Here is a 23,958-nt window from a genome sequence, read left to right on the forward strand (position 1 = left end):
ATTTTTAAAAGTACAGGAGAAAATTAGAAGGATTAAGAAGAAAAAAAGAAAAAGGTTACTTGTTGTACAGCTGTCATTTACGAGGGTTTACAGAATAGAGAGTAGTTTAGTTTATACATATTTTATTGTCTAAATATACAATAGGATTGGATACAAGTTATAAGAACTTAAGATAATCCTCTCCATATAAGTACAATATACAAAATTTCAAGATGACAGCAATTATATATTTCAGTACAATATGAAAAATATATACAATAGATATATTATGTTTAAACAGTATAACAGTTGGATACGAGTACATTTTAAGATACAGCAATATTAATCAAAGAATCTTTTTGTTTGGCGTATATAAATATGTACATTTCTGAAAAGGATTGTGTTTTGTTCAACAGTAATTTCGTCTGTTCCAAATAAAATATGTTCTATGGAGATATCAGCTAAGTGTTGAATGTTTTTAAAGAGCTGATTTCTAAAGTTTATGTAGAGTGGACATTCTAAGAAAAAATGAATCGAATCTTCTAATGGACACCCACATTCACAACTTGGGTCATTTACTAAATTAACTCTGTATAAATCAGCTTTTGTGTCGTAATTTTGTATGTAGTATATTTTCCATCCTGTTTCCAATGAAATAATATTTAAGTACCAAAAATGAAATATCATTTCTCCGGATGGTGTTTTTGAAATTTGGAGATGATTGTATGGATCTCATATGTAATGGTAATAAATTCCATGCTCGAATTGAAGAAGGGAAAAAAAGATTTTGAAAATATGTCCAATAATAATTATCATCTGTATAATTCGAGATACAATCCATAAGATATTCTGGAACATTATTGCTGTGTATTTTATGAAATAAACATAATTTACGTCTATTTCTTCTAGAACTCAAAGTTTCCCATCCAGTTTCAAAAAGTAGGGATTCTATACTTGCAAATTGCGGAAGCCCAGTAATAATTCTTGCTGCCTCAAACTGCAAGCGCTCAATTTTTTCAGAATCTCTAACACAACATCCATCCCATAGCTCGCATGCATTTTCTAAAAGTGGAAGTATGTATGCAAGATATATCTTATTAAGATTGTTTCTGTTAAGAATATATTTCAATTTTCTGAGAACAAAAATTTGTTTAGTGGCACTACATGTACAGCAAATGTTATCTATATGTACTGACCGATTGCAATTATTAGAAAAAGTAACACCAAAATGTTTGTGGTCATCAACCTTTTTAATAAATTCTCCATTAAATTTCAAATAAATAGGTTGTGAATCCTTACGGAAATTAAAAACCATATATATAATAGAGAGTAGATTATTGGGAGAAAATAGTAAAGAAAAGAGAAAACTAATGATCAGAGAGTAAAATTTTGAAGAAAAGAGAACAATAGGGAAATAGATAAAGAAGAGAGAATTGTCTAAAAATTAAAGAATAAAGAAACGAAGGAACCCCCATGAAGACCATCATGTACTTTTTTATGTTTATTCTGTTCACAAACATCTGTCACATCTGTTTACAAGTAAGAATAAGAATATTTATTTTTCCAATCAAGAGCCCTTGATGAGCAGCATAACATGTACACATAAAACAATACATCATGATTTGTAACAGAAAAACATTTGTATATGTTTATACAAGTTGTTTTTGTATCATTTTAGTGAAATTCATCATTAATTCTATTTGTTTTATATTAACAAGACGTGATGTTCTACAGGACTACGATGATGGCAAGACACATTGTACTGTCATTCTTTGGCATCTGTGTTATGATAGCCATTTCTCACGCAAACGGAAATTGTAAGTATGATTTTTTTTTTATTAAATGCATTTTTCATCTTCAAATTAATTAAGATAACTTGTTATTCGTCAAAAAGTGTGGAAAAAAGGCAAATATAGGCAAAAATAGGCAAATTGAAAAAAATAAAGAACTTTGGTGGATAGTAGTCTCATTGGTAATCATAGCACATCTCCTTATTTTTATAATAGAGAATAATAGGGTGCTAAAATATAAAGAAAATAATTTAATGGGGAAAATAAATAAAGAATATAGAAATGGCTTAAATTAAAAAAAAAAAAAAAAAATACCGAATTGAAGGACCCCCCCATTCTAGACCCTCTTATAATAAAAAGACACATTTTATTTTTCTTACTCTACGTTTACTTATAGGGTGCCGATTTTGTGTTTGGTAATAAAAAAAAAATAAGGAATGCGATAAAGAATATACTAATTTCTCTATTTCAACGTCACATAAACAAAAATGAATTTTCATACTATTTCTGAAACTTGTAATAAATAGTAAATGTCACCAGGCTTGTAGTTAGGTACATGTTATGCAAAATTAGCACTTTGATAATCAATTATACCAGAAAAATAGAAGTGCATGTAAACAGAAAGAAGTTGATTATAGGATTTTGATACAAAACACGACACACAAATAGAGTGTACACACCTCAAGAAATATAAAAGATGAGAAAAATATTGTAAATCTGTTTTTACTACATGCAAATTCGGCGTTTCGTGCAATGCGACATTTGTTTGTATGTGAAATGTATTAAACACTCACCTAGCCTGTCGTTTAAATGTATCCAGTCTTGAGGATAGAAATGTACCCTTCAAGATGTAGAGATGAAATCTATATCAAATATTTGCAACTGAACGTTAAGCAAAACACTGTCAAGCAAATCATTTTTACATGTGCATGAATTCAAATTGGTTATTATTGCAAGAGGAAAATGCTTACAATCGGCATAATGGCATGCAGTTAATGAATTTACAATGACTATTTTGCTGTTGATCTTTAATGAAATGCTTTTTATTTATCTAAGGCAAAACAAAAATTATGCACGAATGGGTGACACTTGATTATGATTTTCCTTCGCCAATGAAAAGATCGCTAATAGACCGGAAGTTGCTTATTCCTAAAAATCTTGCCCTAATTAATATGGATGTGATAAGAGGACGCATCTTTACAACTGTAGTTAGGACATTTAAGCCTGGAATTCCAGCAAGTCTGAACACAGTTATCAAAAGAAACGGAAAATCCTTTTTAAAACCATTTCCTAACTTAAGACTGAATAGAGCTGGAGATTGCAAAAGCATTCAAAGTGCCTCAAGCATTAAGATAGATCCAAATACGAATTATCTATGGATACTGGACGAAGGTCAAGTGAATAACATAAGATTGTGTCGTAGAAAACTTGTAATTTTTTGCATAAGAACGAAAACAGAAGTGTTTCGGCATATATTTCCAGATTCGGTTTTATCTGAATCCTCCGTGCTGTTGGATCTGACTTTGGATAGAGATCAAGATCTAACTAGGTATGCCTATGTTGTCGATTCTATTGCAAATAACCTTATTGTTGTTGATGTGGTTGTGAACACATCTTGGTTGTTTTCACATCCGTCAATGGAAGGCGAAGCTAATGCGGGTAATATAACTGTAAATGAAGAAACGCTCTTTAGTAGGGGAGGAATAAATAGTATTTCAACAACGTCAGATTTCAAATTTGTTTATTATTTCTCCATTGCTAGTTTCAAAACATGGCAAATACCTACAAGTATACTGAGAAACCGTTTCGCTGTAAGTATCACATTTGATGAAAATGTTAGAATGATAGGTATTCGCCAACACCATGCTGTAAGTCTGACTTCCGGAACAAGAAGCTTCTTTTTTCCTGCTCTAGAAATCAATGATATATTAAAATGGGATCGCACACAAGACATACAAATAGACGGCAGCGAAGAAGAAGTTAAACTGCGGACATTACAAAGGCTGTCACCAACCACTGCCTTGAATTTCGCAGATGGAATGCACATAGATAATGGTTTTTTATATTTTGTTACAAATAAGTTCCACAAATTCCGCTTAGGAACGCTGGATTTTACTGGCGACGATGGGCCAAATTATACCATAGGAAAAATATTTGTTGGAGAAGAAAGTTACTTGCTAGGTACACATCCCAAATCATATAAGAAATAATGTAACTTAGATTAACAAAGTTATTGTTTTACTTCTTACGATATAACAAAATCAATTTTATGACTAAACGCTGGTATGGTTTAAAGAGATCCACACAACATAATGTAGACATTAGACATTAGACATTATTTTATTTACCAATCATGGGCCCTTGTCAGGCAGAATACATAAATATCATAATACAATGATTATTATAAAACATGCAAGTTTTTAGTGAAAATACACAATACACAAAGAATTAAAGTAAAAGTAAAATATGAGCAATGTAGGAAAATACAACAGTATGAAGCATTTAGTGTAATGAGGTCGATTTTATATAAAAAAAAAAATAGATATAGAATTTATTAACAGGAAATAATAGAACCAGAAATATAGTTTCTCATTTTGTAGTAGTTCTCCTCATGACCAGCGCACAACAGCGAGGAACTTTATATCACCACAATTCAGAGGTCATCAAGGGTAGGTCATTCAGAACCAGCTACAGATATTATGAAATTATCCCTAATATATGCAATAAATGCAATAGATTAAAAACGGGAAAGTGTTCAAAACCCACAGTTTAAACCCAAAGACCATATGTTGAACTCTAACGTACACTGGATATGAATACAAGGAGATGTGGGGAATCTGTCAATGAGACAGCAATCCAACGAAAAAAATAACAAAAACACGCATGTAGGAAGGTCTGGATGGGGCTCCTTCACTTCTATAATTTATATACCATTTTTCAATATTCTTATTTATTTTGTCCGTTATCCTCTATTCTTAATATTATATCACCCCATTATTCTATATTCTTTATTTTTTGTCTATTCTTTTTTCCCCTTTTTTCTGCACCTTTTGCCCATTATTCTCTATTCTGTAAACCCCTGCCAGACCCTCATGTATGATAACATGCAATCGTCTGCAAAGGATCAGTGTCTATACAGTATGTAAAGCTGTAATAATCTCAAGTCAATAAAAAATTAACCTAGATATCGGGCTTAGTTGTCAATTCATCAAACAATAAAAAATCTGCCATTAAAACACAATTCATCAAATAACGAAAACATTTAAGATATCACATACGATACTGTTGTAACAATGAAAACCCGCTCGTCTCTTATGTAACTGTATAACAGGTAACAATAACTGAGTAACTAATTATACCTTATTAAAGAAATTCAATGCTCGTAGTTATTGAAAGCAAACTCAAAGCTCTTATCCTGCTCACAGGGGCTTGTTTAGTGGGTCAGACCTCTATCTCTATCCTATATAAAACATTGTTTAGTGTGCCCTGCTATTGAAAAATTCATTCCTGTTGGTTGTTTTTGTCCTTTTAATGCAGTCTCATTTATGTATAACTTCACCTACGTCTTAACTGGACTGTCTCGTCTGATCACTCTGAAGAAAAGACTACTGTGGATTCATTATAATTCGTTAGACACCAACTTTTGTAGAATTCGTGGAAACATGCGAACCATGAATTTCAATGTTAAATGAATTACAAATTTTCTATAGGCTTGTATGCAGACTTTGTCAAATCAACGGAAAGCTTGTATGCAGACTTTGTCAAATCAACGGAAAGCTTGTATGCAGACTTTGTCAGATCAACGAAATCAAATATCCACTAAAATGAAACTTTACCTCAATTCACGAAAACTGATACCCACGAAAATATATGAATCCACGTGTATTTGCCCTTCTTTGCTGGACAAGGGACAGGTTGATGCTACTTATTTATAATATAAAATAAAGAGATGTGGTATGATTGCCAATGAGACAACTATCGACCAAATTTCAAGTGAAGTGGATGTAAGCATTTATAGGCAACCGTACGACCTTCAACAATGAGAAAATCCATTCCGTAAGGTTGGCTTAAAACGGCCCCACATGAAAAATATGAATAATTCAATTGAGAAAACTAACGGCCTAATGTATAACAAACAAATTTACGAAAACAAATATGACAGACATAAACTAACGACAACCACTGAAGTACAGGCTCCTGACTTTGGGAAAGATACATAAAAAATGTGGCGAGGTTAAACATGTTTGTGAGCGCTCCCCCTCCCCTAACCTGGGACAGTGATGTTACATGTAAAGAATAGCAGAAGAAAAAACTATATAAATCAGTTGAAAAGAGCTTAAATCATACGAACTGTTGATGTCCAATCTAGAATGCATGTCAGTCAACTTGCACATACTGACGACTGGAATACGAGCCCCTGTGACCAATTTCATATGAAATAAAATATTTTTTACCTCAACCTAGAATCACATATCAGTTTTTTATTAGTTCTTTTTTTTCATCATTAGCAACTTAGTTTACATCTTGGATTTTTTACAATGTATATCTAATTCTAACCATACTAGTTGGTTTTCTTTTGTCGTGAGTACACATCCAGAGAATCACAGATTTAAGCATCAAATTGTATTCGGAATCGACTCACATGGTTTTGGTTGATCCCTATGAGATTACTAAACTCTTCGCATGGAACAGACCCGCCAAATATCATTCGTGTAGAATAGGCTCATTTGCAACACGACGAGTGCCACATGTAGAGCAGAATTTGCTTACTCTTTTGCAGCACATGAGATCACACCCGGTTTTTGATGGGGTTCGTGTTTCTCAGTCTTTGGTTTAGGGTTTTTGTGTTTTGTGGACTGCTGTTCATCATTTCTGTACAAATAATTTTGTGTCATGCAAAACTTGTTCCTTTCGTGTGTTCTTTTTGTGTTATTTTAGAAAGTTACTTATTTGTGACCAACCGTTCTTTAAATGATATATAAATACAAGGTAAAGTAACTCTTTGTAGTTGATGCAGCTCGAATCAATTTGAGTTTTTTCCCTTTCTACGAATTATAAAGCAAAAGTTTTCAATGGAAGTACATTTAAATTCGAATTCTTCGGATAAAAAGAAACTATTTCACAAACTAAAACATGGGGAACTTGTGATAATTATTAGTGTGTCAAAAGGATTGGTTCTTAAAATTCGTCGAGGGTAAAAACCGCATATATTTGGGAAGAGCTCTCAGATTGAAACAATTGCAGATCTGATCTTTTCGATAGAAAAAAAAAAATATAAAAATTTATAAACCCGCTTAAAATATAAAATATCTATATTGCAGAATGATTTCTTTATGCTCTCCTCCCTCCCCCATAATTGTGGAAAAATCAAAGACATACACGAAAGGGGAAGGGCATTCTAAGAGAAGTCTTGTAACTTGACAATAACCAGCTATTCAAATAAATCGCTCAGATTTTCACAAAATCACACGTGCGCATGGTGTTGCGTGGAATCAAATCAGACCAAGGACTATTATAACGAGTATTGTGATTTATTGAATAGAAGATCCTTTATAATATAAGTTCCAAACGAAAGAAATATTATGGAATATAATTTCCACTGGAAGAAATATTACTGTGTAACAGTATTTATTCTTGACGGAATAAAGTGCATAGCATATTTGTTCCAACATGAATAATAGTATTTGTTTTAACAATGTTTTCAGATGAACTTCTGTTAGGAGGAACATCCCCTCCCCTAACCTAGGACAGTGATGTTACATGTACAGCATAGCAGAAGAACAAACTATATAAATCAGTTGAAAAGAGCTTAAATCATAAAAACTGTTGATTTACAATCTAGATGCATGCCAGTCAACATGCACATACTGACGACTGGAATACGAGCCCCTGTGACCAATTTCATATGAAATAAAATATTTTTTTACCTCAACTTAAGTAGAATCATATATCAGTTTTTGATTAGTTCTTTTTTTATCATCATTAGCAACTTAGTTTACATCTTGGATTTTTTACAATGTATATCTAATTCAAACCATACTAGTTGGTTTTCTTTTGTCGTGAGTACACATCCAGAGAATCACAGGTTTTGAGCTTCAAATTTTCTTCGAAATCGACTCACGTGGTTTTGGTTGGTCCCTATGAGATTACTAAACTCTTCGCATGGAACAGACCCGCCAACTGTTATTCGTGTAGAGTAGGCTCATTTTCAACACGACGAGTGCCACATCTGAAGCAGAATTTGCTTACCCTACTGCAGCACATGAGATCACACCTGGTTTTTGATGGGGTCGAGTTTCTCAGTCTTTGGTTTAGGGTTTTGTGTTTTGTGGACTGCTGTTTATCATTTCTGTGCAAATAATTTTGTGTCATTCTAAACTTGTTCCTTTCGTGTGTTCTTTTTTGTGTTATTTTAGAAAGTTACTTATTTGTGACCAACTGTTCTTTAAATGATATATAAAGACAAGGTAAAGTAACTCTTTCGTAGATGATGCAGCTCGAAACAATTTGAGTTATTTCCCTTTCTACGAATTATAAAGCAAAATTTTTCAATGGAAGTACATTTAAATTCGAATTCTTCTGATAAAAAGAAATCATTTCACAAACTAAAACATGGGGAACTTGTGATAGTTATTAGTGTGTCGAAAGGATTGGTTCTTAAAATTCGGCGAGGGTAAAAACCGTATATATTTGGGAAGAGCTCTCAGATTGAAACAATTGCAGATCTGATCTTTCCGATAGAAAAAAAATACAAAAATTTATAAACTCTCTTAAAATATAAAATATCTATCTTGCAGAATGATGTCTTTATACTCTCCTCCCTCCCCAATGCTGGTGGAAAAATCAAAGACAGACACGAAAGGGGAAGGGCATTCTAAGAGAAGTCTTGTAACTTGACAATAACCAGCTATTCAAATAAATCGTTCAGATTTTCACAAAATCACACGTGCGCATGGTGTTGCGTGGAATCAAATCAGACCAAGGACTATTATAACGAGTATTGTGATTTATTGAATAGAAGATCCTTTATAATATAAGTTCCAAACAAAAGAAATATTATGGAATATAATTTCCACTGGAAGAATATATTACTGTGTAACAGTATTTATTCTTGACGGAACAAAGTGCATAGCATATTTGTTCCAACATGAATAATAGTATTTGTTTTAACAATGTTTTCAATTGAACTTCTGTTAGGAGGAACATCCCCTCCCCTAACCTGGGACTGTGATGTTACATGTACAGCATAGCAGAAGAACAAACTATATAAATCAGTTGAAAAGAGCTTTAATCATAAGAACTGTTGATGTACAATCTAGAGAGCATGTCAGTTAACTTGCACATACTGACGACTGGAATACGAGCCCCAGTGACCAATTTCATATGAAATAAAATATGTTTTACCTCAACCTAAATAGAATCATATATCAGTTTTTTGATTAGTTCTTTTTTTCATCATTAGCAACTTAGTTTACATCTTGGATTTTTTACAATGTATATCTAATTCTAACCATACTAGTTGGTATGGCGCGGAATCAGGGTAAAAAATACTTATTTATGTATAAACATAATTATTTCTGTATATACGGAATTCGATTTATGTATATTCATAATTCGAATTACGTATATACCAAAATATTTACGTATATATGTTAATCGACTTATGTATATACAGAAATAATTCCGTATACACAGAAATATAATTACGTATATACAAAATTAGATCCGTATACACAGAAATCGAATTATGTATATACAGAAATAATTCCGTAGAAATAATTCCGTATATACATATGTCAAAATTCTTATATGTAGAAATAATTACCTATATACAGAAATATTTATGTATACACAGAAAGATAGTATTTCTGAATAAACAGAATTCGATTTACGTATATACGGAATTCGATTTACGTATATACGTAAATCGAATTCTGTATATACAGAAATAATTCTGTATATACGTTAATCGAATTCTGTATATACGTAAATCGAATTCTGTATATACGTAAATCGAATTCTGTATATACGTAAATTTAATTTCGTATATACATAAATCGAATTTTGTATATACATAATTATTTCTGCATATACAGAATTCGATTTATGTATATACAGAATTCGATTTATGTATATACAGAATTCGATTTACGTATATTAATTATTTCTGTAAATACAGAATTCGATTAACGTATATACGGAATTCGATTTACGTATATACATAAATCGAATTCCGTTTATACATAAATCGAATTCTGTATATACAGAAATAATTACGTTTATACGTTATAAGTATTGACCCTGATTCCGCGCCATAAGTTGGTTTTCTTTTGTCGTGAGTACACATCCAGAGAATCACAGGTTTTGAGCATCAAATTTTCTTCGGAATCGACTCACATGGTTTTGGTTGGTCCCTATGAGATTACTAAACTCTTCGCATGGAACAGACCAGCCAACTGTCATTCGTGTAGAGTAAGCTCATTTTCAACACGACGAGTGCCACATGTGGAGCAGAATTTGCTTACCCTTTTGCAGCACATGAGATCACACCCGGTTTTTGATGGGGGTCGTGTTTCTGAGTCTTTGGTTTAGGGTTTTTGTGTTTTGTGGACTGCTGTTTATCATTTCTGTACAAATAGTTTTGTGTCATTCAAAACTTGTTCCTTTCGTGGGTTCTTTTTGTGTTATTTTAGAAAGTTACTTATTTGTGACCAACCGTTCTTTAAATGATATAAAAAGACAAGGTAAAGGAATCCCCCATGAAGACCCTCATGTACTTTAATTTGATGTTTGACCTGTTCAGTGTTCGCCACGCCCATCAACACGATCACATCTGTGAACGATCGAGCTATTTTTATAGTTTTAATGAAATTCATCATTATTTGTATTTGTTTTACATATAAAAGAGTTAGTTTTGAATTAACAAGAAGTGATGTTTTACATATTTACGATAAAGACCATACACTTTGTGCTGTTCGTCTTTGGTTTCTGTGTTTTGATAGATATTGCTCACGCAAACAGATATAGTAAGTATGAAAATAATATTTAAAGGATTTTGTTTAGTTTTAAAATTATTTAAAAAGCTTATTACTGTTTGGCAAAAAGTGCAAAAAAGGGAAAAAATGGATAGGGAAAAGAGCCAAATTGGAAAAACATAAAGATAAGATTACATCCACTTCTTCTGAACTTGGGTGCAAAGTATTATTAATCCCAGCTCTTTATTTCTATGATAGAAATTGATAAGGTGCTAAAAGATAAAGAATATAGAATAATGGTGAAAATAAATAAAGAATATAGAAAATATCTTCTGATTAAAACAATAACATCATTTTACATGTGCATGAATTCAAATTGGTTATAATTGCAGAAAGAAAATGCTTGCAATCAGCCTAATTGCATGCAGTTAATGATTTTACAATGACTACTAGTATTTTGTTTTTGCGCTTTAATGAATTGCTGTTTATTTTATTTTCAGCACAGAACATTGATGGCAAAACAAAAATTATGCATGAATGGGTGACACTTGAGTATGATTTTCCTTCGCCAATAAAAAGATCGCTAATAGACCAGAAGTTGCTCATTCCTGAAAACCTCGCGCTTTTTAATATGGATGGGATAAGAGGACGCATCTTTACAACCATAATTAGGACATCTAAGCCTGGAATTCCAGCAACTCTGAACACAGTTGTCAAAAGAAACGGAAAATCTTTTTTAAAACCATTTCCTAGCTTGAAACTGAATAGAGCTGAAGATTGCAATAGCATTCAAAGTGCCCAAAGCATTAAGATAGATCCAAATACGAATTATATATGGGTACTGGACGAAGGAAAAGTAAATAACATAAGACTCTGTCGTAGAAAACTTGTAGTATATTGCATAAAAACGAGACAAGAAGTGTTCCGGCATATATTTCCAGACTCGGTTTTATCTGAATCATCAATGCTGTTTGATCTGACTTTGGATAGAGATCAAGGTATAACTAGGTATGTCTATGTTGCCGATTCTATTGCTAATAAGCTTATTGTTGTTGATGCGGTTACAAACGTATCTTGGTTGTTTTCACATCCGTCCATGGAAGCCGAAGCTAGTGCGGGAAATATAACTGTAAACGGAGAAACGATCTTCAGTAGGGGAGGAATAAATGGTATTTCAACCACGTCAGATTTCAAATTTGTTTATTATTTCTCCGTTGCTAGTTTCAAAACATGGCAAATACCTACAAGTATACTGAGAAACCGTTTCGCTGTTAGTATAACATTTGATGAAAATGTTAGAATGATAGGTATTCGTCAACACCATGCTGTAAGACTGACTTCCGGAACAAGAAGCTTCTTTTTTCCTGCTCTAGAAATCAATGATATATTAAAATGGGATCGCACACAAGACATACACATAGACGGCAGCGAAGAAGAAGTTATACTGCGGACCTTACAAAGGCTGTCACCAACCACTGCCTTGAATTTCGCAGATGGAATGCACATAGATAATGGTTTTTTATATTTTGTTACAAATAAGTCCCACAAATTCCGCTTAGGAACGCTGGATTTTACTGGCGACGATGGGCCAAATTATACCATAGGAAAAATATTTGTTGGAGAAGAAAGCTACTTGCTAGGTACACATCCCAAATCATATAGAAATAAAGTAACTTAGATTAACAAAGTTATTGTTTTACTTCTTACGATATAACATAATCAATTTTATAACTAAACGCTGGTATGGTTTAAAGCGATCCACACAAAATAATGTAGACATTAGACATTAGACATTATTTTATTTACCAATCATGGGCCCTTGTCAGGCAAGATACATAAACATCATAATACAATGATTATTATAAAACATTTTTAGTGAAAATACACAATACACAAAGAATTAAAGTAAAAGTAAAATATGAGCAATGTAGGATATTATTACAGTATGAAGCATTTAGTGTAATGAGGTCGATTGTATATAAAAAAAATAGATATAGAATTTATTAACAAGAAATAATAGAACCAGAAATATAATTTCTCATTTTGTAGTAGTTCTCCTCATGACCAGCGCACAGCAGCGAGGAACTTTATATCACTACAATGCAGAGGTCATTAAGGGTAGGTCATTCAGAACCAGCTACAGATATTATGAGATTATCCCTAATATATGCAAAAGAGGGACGAAAGATACCAAAGGGACAGTCAAACTCATAAATCTAAAACAAACTGACAACGCCATGGCTAAAAATAAAAAAGACAAACAGAAAAACAATAGTACACACGACACAACATAGAAAACTAAAGAATAAACAACACGAACCCCACCAAAAACTAGGGGTGATCTCAGGTGCTCCGGAAGGGTAAGCAGATCCTGCTCCACATGTGGCACCCGTCGTGTTGCTTAAGTGATTACAAATCCGGTAAATAGTCTAATTCGGTAGGTCATATTCATGAAAGGGAAGGGGATTGTAGTTACGACGTAAGGAACATATCCGATATCATTTGTGAAACGGTTATTCCATAACGGTCAACCAACTCGTGATGGCGTCCGTAAAATTTACGAAGGGATGATTTCAACTTCACCATTTGGAACTCTTGGTTTAATAGCTTCCTTGTGAGCAGCAAACATCTATCAAGAAAATCATGATAGGAAATGCAAGCACGGGAATATCGTATCAATTGGGAGATATATACCCCATATGCAATAGATGAAAAACGGGAAGGTGTTCAAAACCCACAGTTTAAACCCAAAGACCATATGTTGAACTCTAACGTACCCTGGATATGAATACAAGGAGATGTGGGGAATCCGTCAATGAGACAGCAATCCAACGAAAAAAAAATAACAAAAACACGCATGTAGGAAGGTCTGAATGGGGCTCCTTCACTTCTATATTCTTTAATTTTATATACCATTTTTCTCTATTCTTATTTATTTTGTCCGTTATCCTCTATTCTTAATATTTTAGCACCCCATTATTCTATATTCTTTATTTTTTGTCTATTCTTTTTTTTTCCTTTTTTTCTGCACTTTTTGCCCATTATTTTCTATTCTGTAAACCCCTGCCAGACCCTCATGTAGGACAACAAGCAATCGTCTGCAAAAGATCAGTGTCTATACAATATGTAAAGCTGTAAATCAAGTCAATAAAAAGTTAACACAGATATCAGGCTTTAAAGTTGTCAATTCATCAAACAATAAAAAATCTGCCATTAAAACACAATTCATCAAATAACGAAAACATTTAAGATATCACATACGATATATACTGTTGTAACAATGAAAACCCGCTCGTCCCTTATGTAACTGTATAACAGGTAACAAAAACAAAAATGAGTAACTAAATATACCTTATTAAAGAAATTCAATGCTCGTAGTTACTGAAGGCAAACTCAAAGCTCTTACCCTGCTTACAGGGGCTTGCTCAGTGGGTCAGACAAGGTTTTACTGCCAATGGCGATCGCTATCCTATATAAAACCCAATCAGATGAGGGTTTACTGTCAATGGCGATCGCTATGCTTTATAAAACCATTGAGTTTTATATAGGATAGCGATCGCCATTGACAGTAAAACCTCGTCTGACCCACTAAACAAGCACCTGTGCCCTGCTATTGAAAAATTCATGCCTGTTGGTCGCTTATGTCGTTTTAATGCAGTCTCATTTATGTATAACTACACCTACGTCTTAACTGGACTGCCTCGTCTGACCAAGCTGAAGAAAAGACTACTATGGATTCATTATAATTCGTTAGACACCAATTTTTGTAGAATTCGTGGATACAGGCGAACCACGAATTTCAATGTTAAATGAATTATAAATTTTCTATAGGCTTGTATGCAGACTTTGTCAAATCAACGGAAAGCTTGTATGCAGACTTTGTCAAATCAACGGAAAGCTTGTATGCAGACTTTGTCAAATCAACGGAAAGCTTGTATGCAGACTTTGTCAAATCAACGGAAAGCTTGTATGCAGACTTTGTCAGATCAACGAAATCAAATAGCCACTAAAGTGCAACTTTACCTCAATTCACGAAAAGTGATACCCAGAGAAAATATATGAATCCACGTGTATTTGCCCTTCTTTGCTGGACAAGGGACAGATTGATGCTACTTATTTATAATATAAAATAAAGAGATGTTGTATGATTGCCAATGAGACAATTATAGACCAAATTTCAAGTGAAGTGGATGTAAGCATTTATAGGCAACCGTACGACCTTCAAGAATGAGAAAAAATCCATTCCGTAAGGTCGGCTAAAAACGGCCCCACATGAAAAATATGAATAATTCAATTGAGAAAACTAACGGCCTAATGTATAACAAACAAATTTACGAAAACAAATATGACAGGCATAAACTAACGACAACCACTGAAGTACAGGCTCCTGAATTTGGGACAGACATATAAAGAATGTGGCGGGGTTACACATGTTTATGAGCGCCCCCTCCACTAACCTGGGACAGTGATGTTACATGTACAGCATAGCAGAAGAACAAACTATATAAATCAGTTGAAAAGAGTAATTCAAAAGAACTGTTGATGTACAATCTAGAATGCATGTCAGACAACTTGCACATATTGACGACTGGAATATGAGCCCCTGTGACCAATTTCATATAAAATAAAATATTTTTTTACCTCAACCTAAGTAGAATCATATATCAATTTTTTATTAGTTCTTTTTTTTTCATCATCAGCAACTTAGTTTACATCTTGGATTTTTTACATTGTATATCTAATTCTAACCATACTAGTTAGTTTTCTTTTGTCGTGAGTACAGATCCAGAGAATCACAGGTTTTTGAGCATCAAATTTTCTTCGAAATCGACTCACGTGGTTTTGGTTGGTCCATATGAGATTACTAAACTCTTCGCATGGAACAGACCCGCCAACGGTCATTCGTGTAGAGTAGGCTCATTTGCAACACGACGAGTGCCACATGTGGAGCAGAATTTGCTTACTATTCTGCAGCACATGAGATCACAGCCGGTTTTCGATGGGGTTCGTGTTTCTCAGTCTTTGTTTAGGGTTTTGTGTTTAGTGGACTGCTGTTTATTATTTTTGTACAAATAATTTTGTGTCATTCAAAACTTGTTCCTTTCGTGTGTTCTTTTTTGTGGTATTTTAGAAAGTTACTTATTTGTGACCAACCGTTCTTTAAATGATGTATAAAGACAAGGGAAAGTAACTCTTCGTAGATGATGCAGCTCGAAACAATTTTAGTTATTTTCCTTTCTTCGAATTATAAAGCAAAATTTTTCAATGGAAGTACATTTAAATTCGAATTCTTCGGATAAAAAGAAACTATTTCACAAACTAAAACATGGGGAACTTGTGATAATTATTAGTGTGTCGAAGGGATTGGTTCTTAAAATTCGTCGAGGGTAAAAACCGCATACATTTGGGAAGAGCTCTCAGATTGAAACAATTGCAGATCTGATCTTTTCGAGAGAGAAAAAAAAAAAATACAAAAATTTAAACCCGCTTAAAATATAAAATATCTATATTGCAGAATGATTTCTTTATGCTCACCTCCCTCCGCCATGATGGTGGAATAATCAAAGACATACACGAAAGGGGAAGGGCATTCTAAGAGAAGTCTTGTAACTTGACAATAACCAGCTATTCAAATAAATCGTTCCGATTTTCACAAAATCACACGTGCGCATGGTGTTGTGTGGAATCAAATCAGACCAAGGACTATTATAACGAGTATTGTTATTTATGGAATAGAAGATCCTTCATAATATTAGTTCCAACGAAAGAAATATTATGGAATATAATTTCCACTGGAAGAAATATTACTGTGTAACAGTATTTATTCTTGACGGATAAAAGAGCATAGCATATTTGTTCCAACATGAACAGATATAATAATATTTGTTTTAACAATGTTTTCAGATGAACTTCTGTTAGGAGGAACACCCCTCCCCTAACCTGGGACAGTGATGTTACATGTACAGCATAGCAGAAGAACAAACTATATAAATCAGTTGAAAAGAGCTTAAATCATAAGAACTGTTGATGTACAATCTAGAATGCATGTCAGTCAACTTGCCAATACTACCGACTGGAATACGAGCCCCTGTGACCAATTTCATATGAAATAAAATATTTTTTACCTCAACCTAAGTAGAATCATATATCAGTTTTTGATTAGTTCTTTTTTTATCATCATTAGCAACTTAGTTTACATCTTGGATTTTTTACAATGTATATCTAATTCTAACCATACTAGTTGGTTTTCTTTTGTCGTGAGTACACATCCAGAGAATCACAGATTTAAGCATCAAATTGTCTTCGGAATCGACTCACGTGGTTTTGGTTGGTCCAAATGAGATTACTAAACTCTTCGCATGGAACAGACCCGCCAACGGTCATTCGTGTAGAGTAGGCTCATTTGCAACACGACGAGTGCCACATGTGGAGCAAAATTTGCTTACCCTTTTTCAGTACATGAGATTACACCCGGTTTTTGATGGGGTTCGTGTTTCTCAGTCTTTGGTTTAGGGTTTTGTGTTTTGTGGACTGCTGTTTATCATTTCTGTACAAATAATTTTGTGTCATTCAAGACTTGCTAAAAGTCCAGGCTAAAATTAGAAATATTAAGAAGAAAAAAAAACGAAAAAAAAGCCTTTTCCTACAGCTGTCATTTCGGAGGGTATAGAAAGGGTTTATAGAAAAGAGAATAAAGTACAAAAGTGTAGATTATTCGGTAAAACATAATAATAAAGAATAGAGCAATATTGGCAAGATAAATAAAGATTAAAGGTAATGGGACTTTAAATTTTGAAGAAAAGGAAATAACAATAGGGATGATAAATAAAGAATAGAGAATAGTTTGAAAATGAAAGCATAAAGAAATGAAGGAATCCCCCATAAAGACCCTCATGTACATCAACACGGTCACATCTGTGAACAATCGAGCTATTTTTATAGTTTTAATGAAATTCATCATTATTTTTATTTGTTTTACATATAAAAGAAGTTAGTTTTGAATTAACAAGAAGTGATGTTTTACATGTTTACGATTATGACCATACACTTTGTGCTGTTCGTCTTTTGTTTCTGTGTTTTGATAGCTATTGCTCACGCAAACAGATATAGTAAGTATGAAAACAATATTAAAAGGATTTTTTTTAGTTGTCAAATTATTTAAAATATCTTATTACTGTTTGGCAAAAAGGGAAAAAAGGGAAAAAATGAATAGGGAAAAGAGCCAAATTGGAAAAACATAAAGATAAGATTACATCCACTTCTTCTGAACTTGGGTGCAAAGTATCATTAATCCCAGCTCCTTATTTCTATGATAGAAATTGATAATGTGCAAAAATATAAAGAATATAGAATAATGATGAAAATAAATAAAGAATATAGAAAATATCTTCTAATTAAAACAATAACATCATTTTACATGTGCATGAATTCAAATTGGTTATTTATTGCAGAAAAAAATGCTTGCAATCAGCCTAATTGCATGCAGTTAATGATTTTACAATGACTACTAGTATTTTGTTATTGCGCTTTAATGAATTGCTGTTTATTTTATTTTCAGCACAGAACATTGATGGCAAAACAAAAATTATGCATGAATGGGTGACACTTGAGTATGATTTTCCTTCGCCAATGAGAAGATCGTTAATAGACCAGAAGTTGCTCATTCCTGAAAACCTCGTGCTTTATAATATGGATGGGATAAGAGGACGCATCTTTACAACCATAGGTAGGACATCTAAGCCTGGAATTCCAGCAACTCTGAACACAGTTGTCAAAAGAAACGGAAAATCTTTTTTAAAACCATTTCCTAGCTTGAAAGTGCCCAAAGCGTTAAGATAGATCCAAATACGAATTATATATGGGTACTCGACGAAGGAAAAATGAATAATATAAGATTTTGTCGTAGAAAACTTGTAATTTATTGCATAAAAACGAGAAAAGAAGTGTTTCGGCATATATTTCCAGACTCGGTTTTATCTGAATCATCAATGCTGTTTGGTCTGACTTTTGATAGAGATCAAGGTATAACTAGGTATGTCTATGTTGTCGATTCTTTTGCAAATAAGCTTATTGTTGTTGATGTGGTTAAAAACGCATCTTGGTTGTTTTCACATCCGTCAATGGTAAACGAAGCTAGTGCGGGTAATATAACTGTAAATGGAGAAACGATCTTCAGTAGGGGAGGTATAAATGGTATTTCAACCACATCAGATTTCAAATTTGTTTACTATTTCTGTGTTGCTAGTTTCCAAACGTGGCAAATACCTACAAGTATACTAAGAAACCCTTCCGCTGACAGTATCGCATTTGATGAAAATGTTAGAATGATCGGTATTCGTCAACACCATGCTGTTAGTTTGACTTCCGGAACAAGAAGCTTCTTTTTTCCTGCTCTGGAAATCAATGATATAATAAAATGGGATCGCAAACAAGACATTCTCATAGACGGCAGTGAGGAAGTAGTTAACCTGCGGTCATTACAGAGACTGTCACAACCTACTGCCTTGAATTTCGCAGATGGAATGCACGTAGATAACGGATATCTATATTTTGTTACAAATAAACTCCACAAAGTTCGTTTAGGCAATTTGGATTTTACTGGTTATGATGGGCCTAATTTTACTATAGGAAAAATATTTGTTGGAGAAGAAAGCTAGTTGCTAGGTACACGTCCGAAATCATACAAGAAATAAAATGAAATCGATTAACATAGTTATTGTTTTACTTATACAATTTTAACTAAATGCGGGTAGAGTTTAAAAGGCATCATACAAAGTAATGTATATATGCAATAGAGAAAAAACGGGAAACTGTTCAAAACACCTGGTTTAAATCCACAGATCGAATGATAGGGTATGACATTTGTGCCCATTTTAAAAAAAAAAACTTTCAATCTTTCATTTGCGCCGATTTGTTTTTCATTAGCGCCTATTTTTTTTTAATAATCACTAGAGCCGATTCTATACTTGCTCCTATGTGTATGTACATGTGATAGACGGCATATTGCTAAAATCTGGATATAAACGTGTTAGCTTATGTTTAAGTTAATTTTGGTTCATATTGTTTGGGAACTTCGTTGGGACACGATGAGGGACAACAGTTATATACATGTTATAATTGACAATTCATAACACACAGTCGGCGCAAGTGAAAGAAAAAAAGGCACAAATGAAATGCAGATCGGCGCAACTGCAAAACGCCGCGTAAGTTGAACTCCAACGAACACTAGATATGAATACAAGGAGATGTTCGTAATAGTTCAATGAGACAGCAAACTAACGAAGAAAAAAATGTAGGAAGGTCTGTATTGGGCTCCTTCACATCTATATTTTTTTATAGTTTTATACCATTTTCTTCTATTTTGCCCATTATGCTCTAGTCTTAATATTTTAGCACCCCATTATTCTATGTTATTTAAAAAAAAAATCTCCTCTATTTGATATATTCTTTCCAGACCCTTATGAAGGTCAACATACATCGTCTGCCAAAGACCGGTGTCTATACGATATGTCAAGCTGTAAATCTTCTACAGTCAATTAATAATGTCAAATAGTTATCAAACGTATCAAGATTATAATTTAGTACGCCAGACGCGCGTTTCGTCTACATATCATATCAAAATATTTATAAAGCCAAACAAGTACAAAGTTGAATAGCATTGAGGATCCAAAATTCCCAAGAGTTGTGCCAAATACGGCTAAGGTAATCTATGCCTGGAATAAGAAAATCCTTAGTTTTTCGAAAAATTCAAAGTTTTGTTAACAGGAAATTCAATTAACTACCCACTGTGACCAATTTCATAAGTAATAAAACTTTTTTTTTACTTCGACCTCAGTGAAATCATATAAGTTTTAGATTAGGTTCACTGCGTTCGGTCCTGCCTTCTTTTGTTTATAGTTTTAAACAGAAACAATGCAGCAACGTTTTATTGATATTTAGATGCATAGATAAATAGCAATCCGAAAATATTTGCATAGGACTAATTACCTATGACATGTTTAAATTAAAAATGTACATAAACTCATATTGAAAAATGAAAACTATTGGTTATGAATAGAACAGAAGTGTTTCAAAAAAAAAAAAAAAAACAACAAAAAAAACCCAATAAAATTTGGAACTAAAATAACAACAAAAAAACTATATAAAATTTGGAACTATTTTATCGTTTTACTTATTAATTTAACTACATTTGGTCATATCTGGTCTTTTCTAGCCTACTATGCTAAATGGGTTTTTCTCATTGTTGGTGGTCGAAAGATGACCTGTTATAGTTGCTTACGTTTGCATCATTTGGTCTCTGGTGGACACTTGTTTCATTAGAAATCATGCCAGATCTGTTTTTGCATAATGGATGCAAAAAAGAATCAGCGTGAACATAAAAATTATATTTGTACTCGTTACGAAACAGGAGAAAAGCCCGACGAGCCTCGCTTCTCGTCCTGTTTCAGTTTTACATTTTCTGACTGTTCACAATGAACACATATTGTATTTATGTACATAAAATACAGATCGCGATTATCTTCCTTATAACAATACTTTTAATTGATAAACAAATGTCAAGCTTATATATTGTTTAACACTTGTTGATGAACGTGATTCTTTTCACAAATCTTTTAAAACCGAGAATAAACCCTGTTGTACATAAACTTTTCTCGGTATAAAAAACAAGTATAAAATGACATTAACATAATCTAATCAATATTGATTATAAACAGTACATTCAACTACAAAAAAGTACTTCATAGATGTCAAAAATAAAAGTACATTGTTACATTGATAAGGACCTTGTTGTTCTTGTTTTTTTTAATTTAAAGATACGAATACGCAGCCGTTGTTTTCAAATAATAGTTATTTTTTTCTTTCGTTGCTTCTAATGTTTTAATGCTTATTTGTATATCGATTATGATATAATTGTCGAAAAATTGCCCCACCTCACAAAAGGTACTATGTTGAGCCTCAGTACTTTTTCCCAAAATTAAACAAAAATCTTGAAAGTCTGAAAAGTAGTGTTGAGAAAAGGATTTCTATATTTGATAAATGTTAACACCATAAGTCCGAGCAGTAGTGTTTTTCTATGAATAAAATAGAATTGTAGAAAGTTGGGGATGACAAGGTGATACATTTACCAAATGTATGAGCGAAATAAAGAATTGTTCAGTGCACCTAGGAGTCAATTATACAGCAAAAGAATTTGCAAACCGAGTCATAGTTATAAGAGAGATAAAACTAGTTAAAACTAACGCAAGCGATAGGAAAAACCATAAGCTTTAACACTGGGAATGTCTATGTATATTTGTACACACGGTTTACGTAATATACATCAATTAAGGAAGACGGTACGCTGGAAATAATTATCCCATCGGAAATTATCAAAATAAATCAACTATGGGTTATACGTTTCAAGCAAACTATCAACCGATGGTTTGTCACGTGTTATCGAACAGGGAAAAGGGTTTTGTTCGAAATTGTTCGATTTTGAGGTGTATATTTATAATTTAAATAAAACTGAAATGCTTGATCTAATTCGTATTATATATCATATATAGGACTTTTATGAGTTTGATTAACTTGTATCTCGTCCCTTATTCTATATATTTGTATAATTTATATGATAAACTCTATTTTCCTTCTTGTTTTCCTAGAAAAAGGCTGTCTTCTCCAACAAATCTTTTGAACAGAACATTTAGCCCATCATTGAATGAAAATTCAATTGCTCCTATATGCACTTTATCTAACTTCTTTTTTTATGTCCGTCGGATACAAAATTCAACGCGATGGTTGGTGATAACGTCTGTAATGACCGAAGGTTTAACTCCATTTTCTCCCTTTTTTATTTTTTTATTTTTTGAGAAGGTCACCTTCCGTTAGATTTTGTTTGGGGGAAAATACTCTTGCATTCCTCATAGCTTTATCAACTTTTACATATCTAAACAAACTAAATTTGTTGAAACTAAACTAAACTACTGTTATGGCCATATGAGTTACATGTAAACAAAGAATGAAGTGGAGCAGTGTTTTAAACACATTCATATGTCGTTATAAATGTCTTTTATTTAGAAGCAGCCTATAGAATTTACATTTACACATATCATAGCATCAGTGAATAATTACCTACATATGTCAGGCGCGTAGCTCCCTATACGCTAACACGCAGTTGCGTGCACATCGATTCGGCATGCAAAAAAAAATGGCAAAATAAAAATTTATAGATTGAATGTTAAAGGAAACACCTATGTTGTCACTTTTTTAATTGATGAAATATCATTAAATAACGGCATTTGGTTTCAAAATAAAAGTGTTATTGGAGATTATGACAAAATCGGACAGTAACTTGTTCCTTTTACAAGATTTGAATTTGTAATACTCAGTCTAAGACATGTAGTTTTTGGAGCACATTTTACAGTGTACGGTTCATCAGTTTGGAATGAGATGTACCAATCGACATTAGAATTATCAGAACCCTTCGATATCGTTGAAAATATGCAGAGGCGATGTAGTCGACAGACTACCAGAGCCAATCACCCTGCAAACACGCCAAAATAGTATTGGAAAGTCTCATTATTTTTGGCGTATGTTGAAAACAAATGTACGATCAACAATGAACGACGACAGTTACTAGCATTACTGCATATTCATCGGCATTTCAGTGTGAATATTGACAATTAAAGTAATAGAGAAGTTTGTTTCTGCCTAGACCCGAAGAGCAGATTTTGGACAATTTTGAGTAAATTCTGTATTACACAAATATGTGTTGTTTATGTATAATTACTCTTTTCAGAAGACTTATTAATAGTTTTACATTCATAAATTTTTTCTATCTACATATAACTCCTCTTTTAACCGTACTATGACCGAAAACCGGAAAGAAAACATTTTTCTGCATAAAAGGGTCCCAAAAACTTTTGCTCGCACATTGTTTCTTTCTAGCTACGCCCCTGTATGTAATCCGAAAACGTTTTATAGGAGAAATTGGCTCTGGAGTGTTTGAAAAAAATCATAAAGCTGAGACATTACAAGAAAATGAGAGTTTGTATTGTTTTTCAACAAAATGAAACGTATGTGATCTTCTGCACACAAAAAAGGCAGTAAAAGGAGTAAAACATTCAGTCATTACAGACATCATATACAATAATAGTGTTCAATTTTGTATCTGTATAACGGCAATCGGCTATCCTCGGGTGACTCCGCTACTCATCTATCCAATTAGATGAGGT

The 23,958-nt window shown here is 33.0% G+C and overlaps 2 protein-coding genes across 2 annotated transcripts; both read left to right on the forward strand.

Annotated features, from left to right (window-relative positions):
- The first annotated feature begins 2,890 nt into the window (after window positions 1-2,890).
- LOC143057262 (protein yellow-like) lies at window positions 2,891-4,387 on the forward strand. The gene has a single exon (XM_076230541.1). It carries the CDS (start codon window positions 2,942-2,944, stop codon window positions 3,977-3,979), a length of 1,038 nt encoding a protein of 345 aa, XP_076086656.1. The 5' UTR covers window positions 2,891-2,941; the 3' UTR covers window positions 3,980-4,387.
- A 6,342-nt stretch (window positions 4,388-10,729) lies between these two features.
- Window positions 10,730-12,422, forward strand: LOC143057457 (major royal jelly protein 7-like). Its single transcript, XM_076230766.1, has 2 exons — window positions 10,730-10,795; window positions 11,245-12,422. Exon 2 carries the CDS (start codon window positions 11,274-11,276, stop codon window positions 12,420-12,422), a length of 1,149 nt encoding a protein of 382 aa, XP_076086881.1. The 5' UTR covers window positions 10,730-10,795; window positions 11,245-11,273.
- Window positions 12,423-23,958: the final 11,536 nt, after the last annotated feature.

This window comes from Mytilus galloprovincialis, chromosome 13, assembly GCF_965363235.1.
Source record: "Mytilus galloprovincialis chromosome 13, xbMytGall1.hap1.1, whole genome shotgun sequence".
NCBI classification, from domain to species: Eukaryota; Metazoa; Mollusca; class Bivalvia; order Mytilida; family Mytilidae; genus Mytilus; species Mytilus galloprovincialis.

Coding starts and splice junctions, on each gene's coding strand:
- LOC143057262 (XM_076230541.1), top strand. CDS start 2,942: ATGGATGTGATAAGAGGACGCATCTTTACAACTGTAGTTAGGACATTT.
- LOC143057457 (XM_076230766.1), top strand. CDS start 11,274: ATGCATGAATGGGTGACACTTGAGTATGATTTTCCTTCGCCAATAAAA.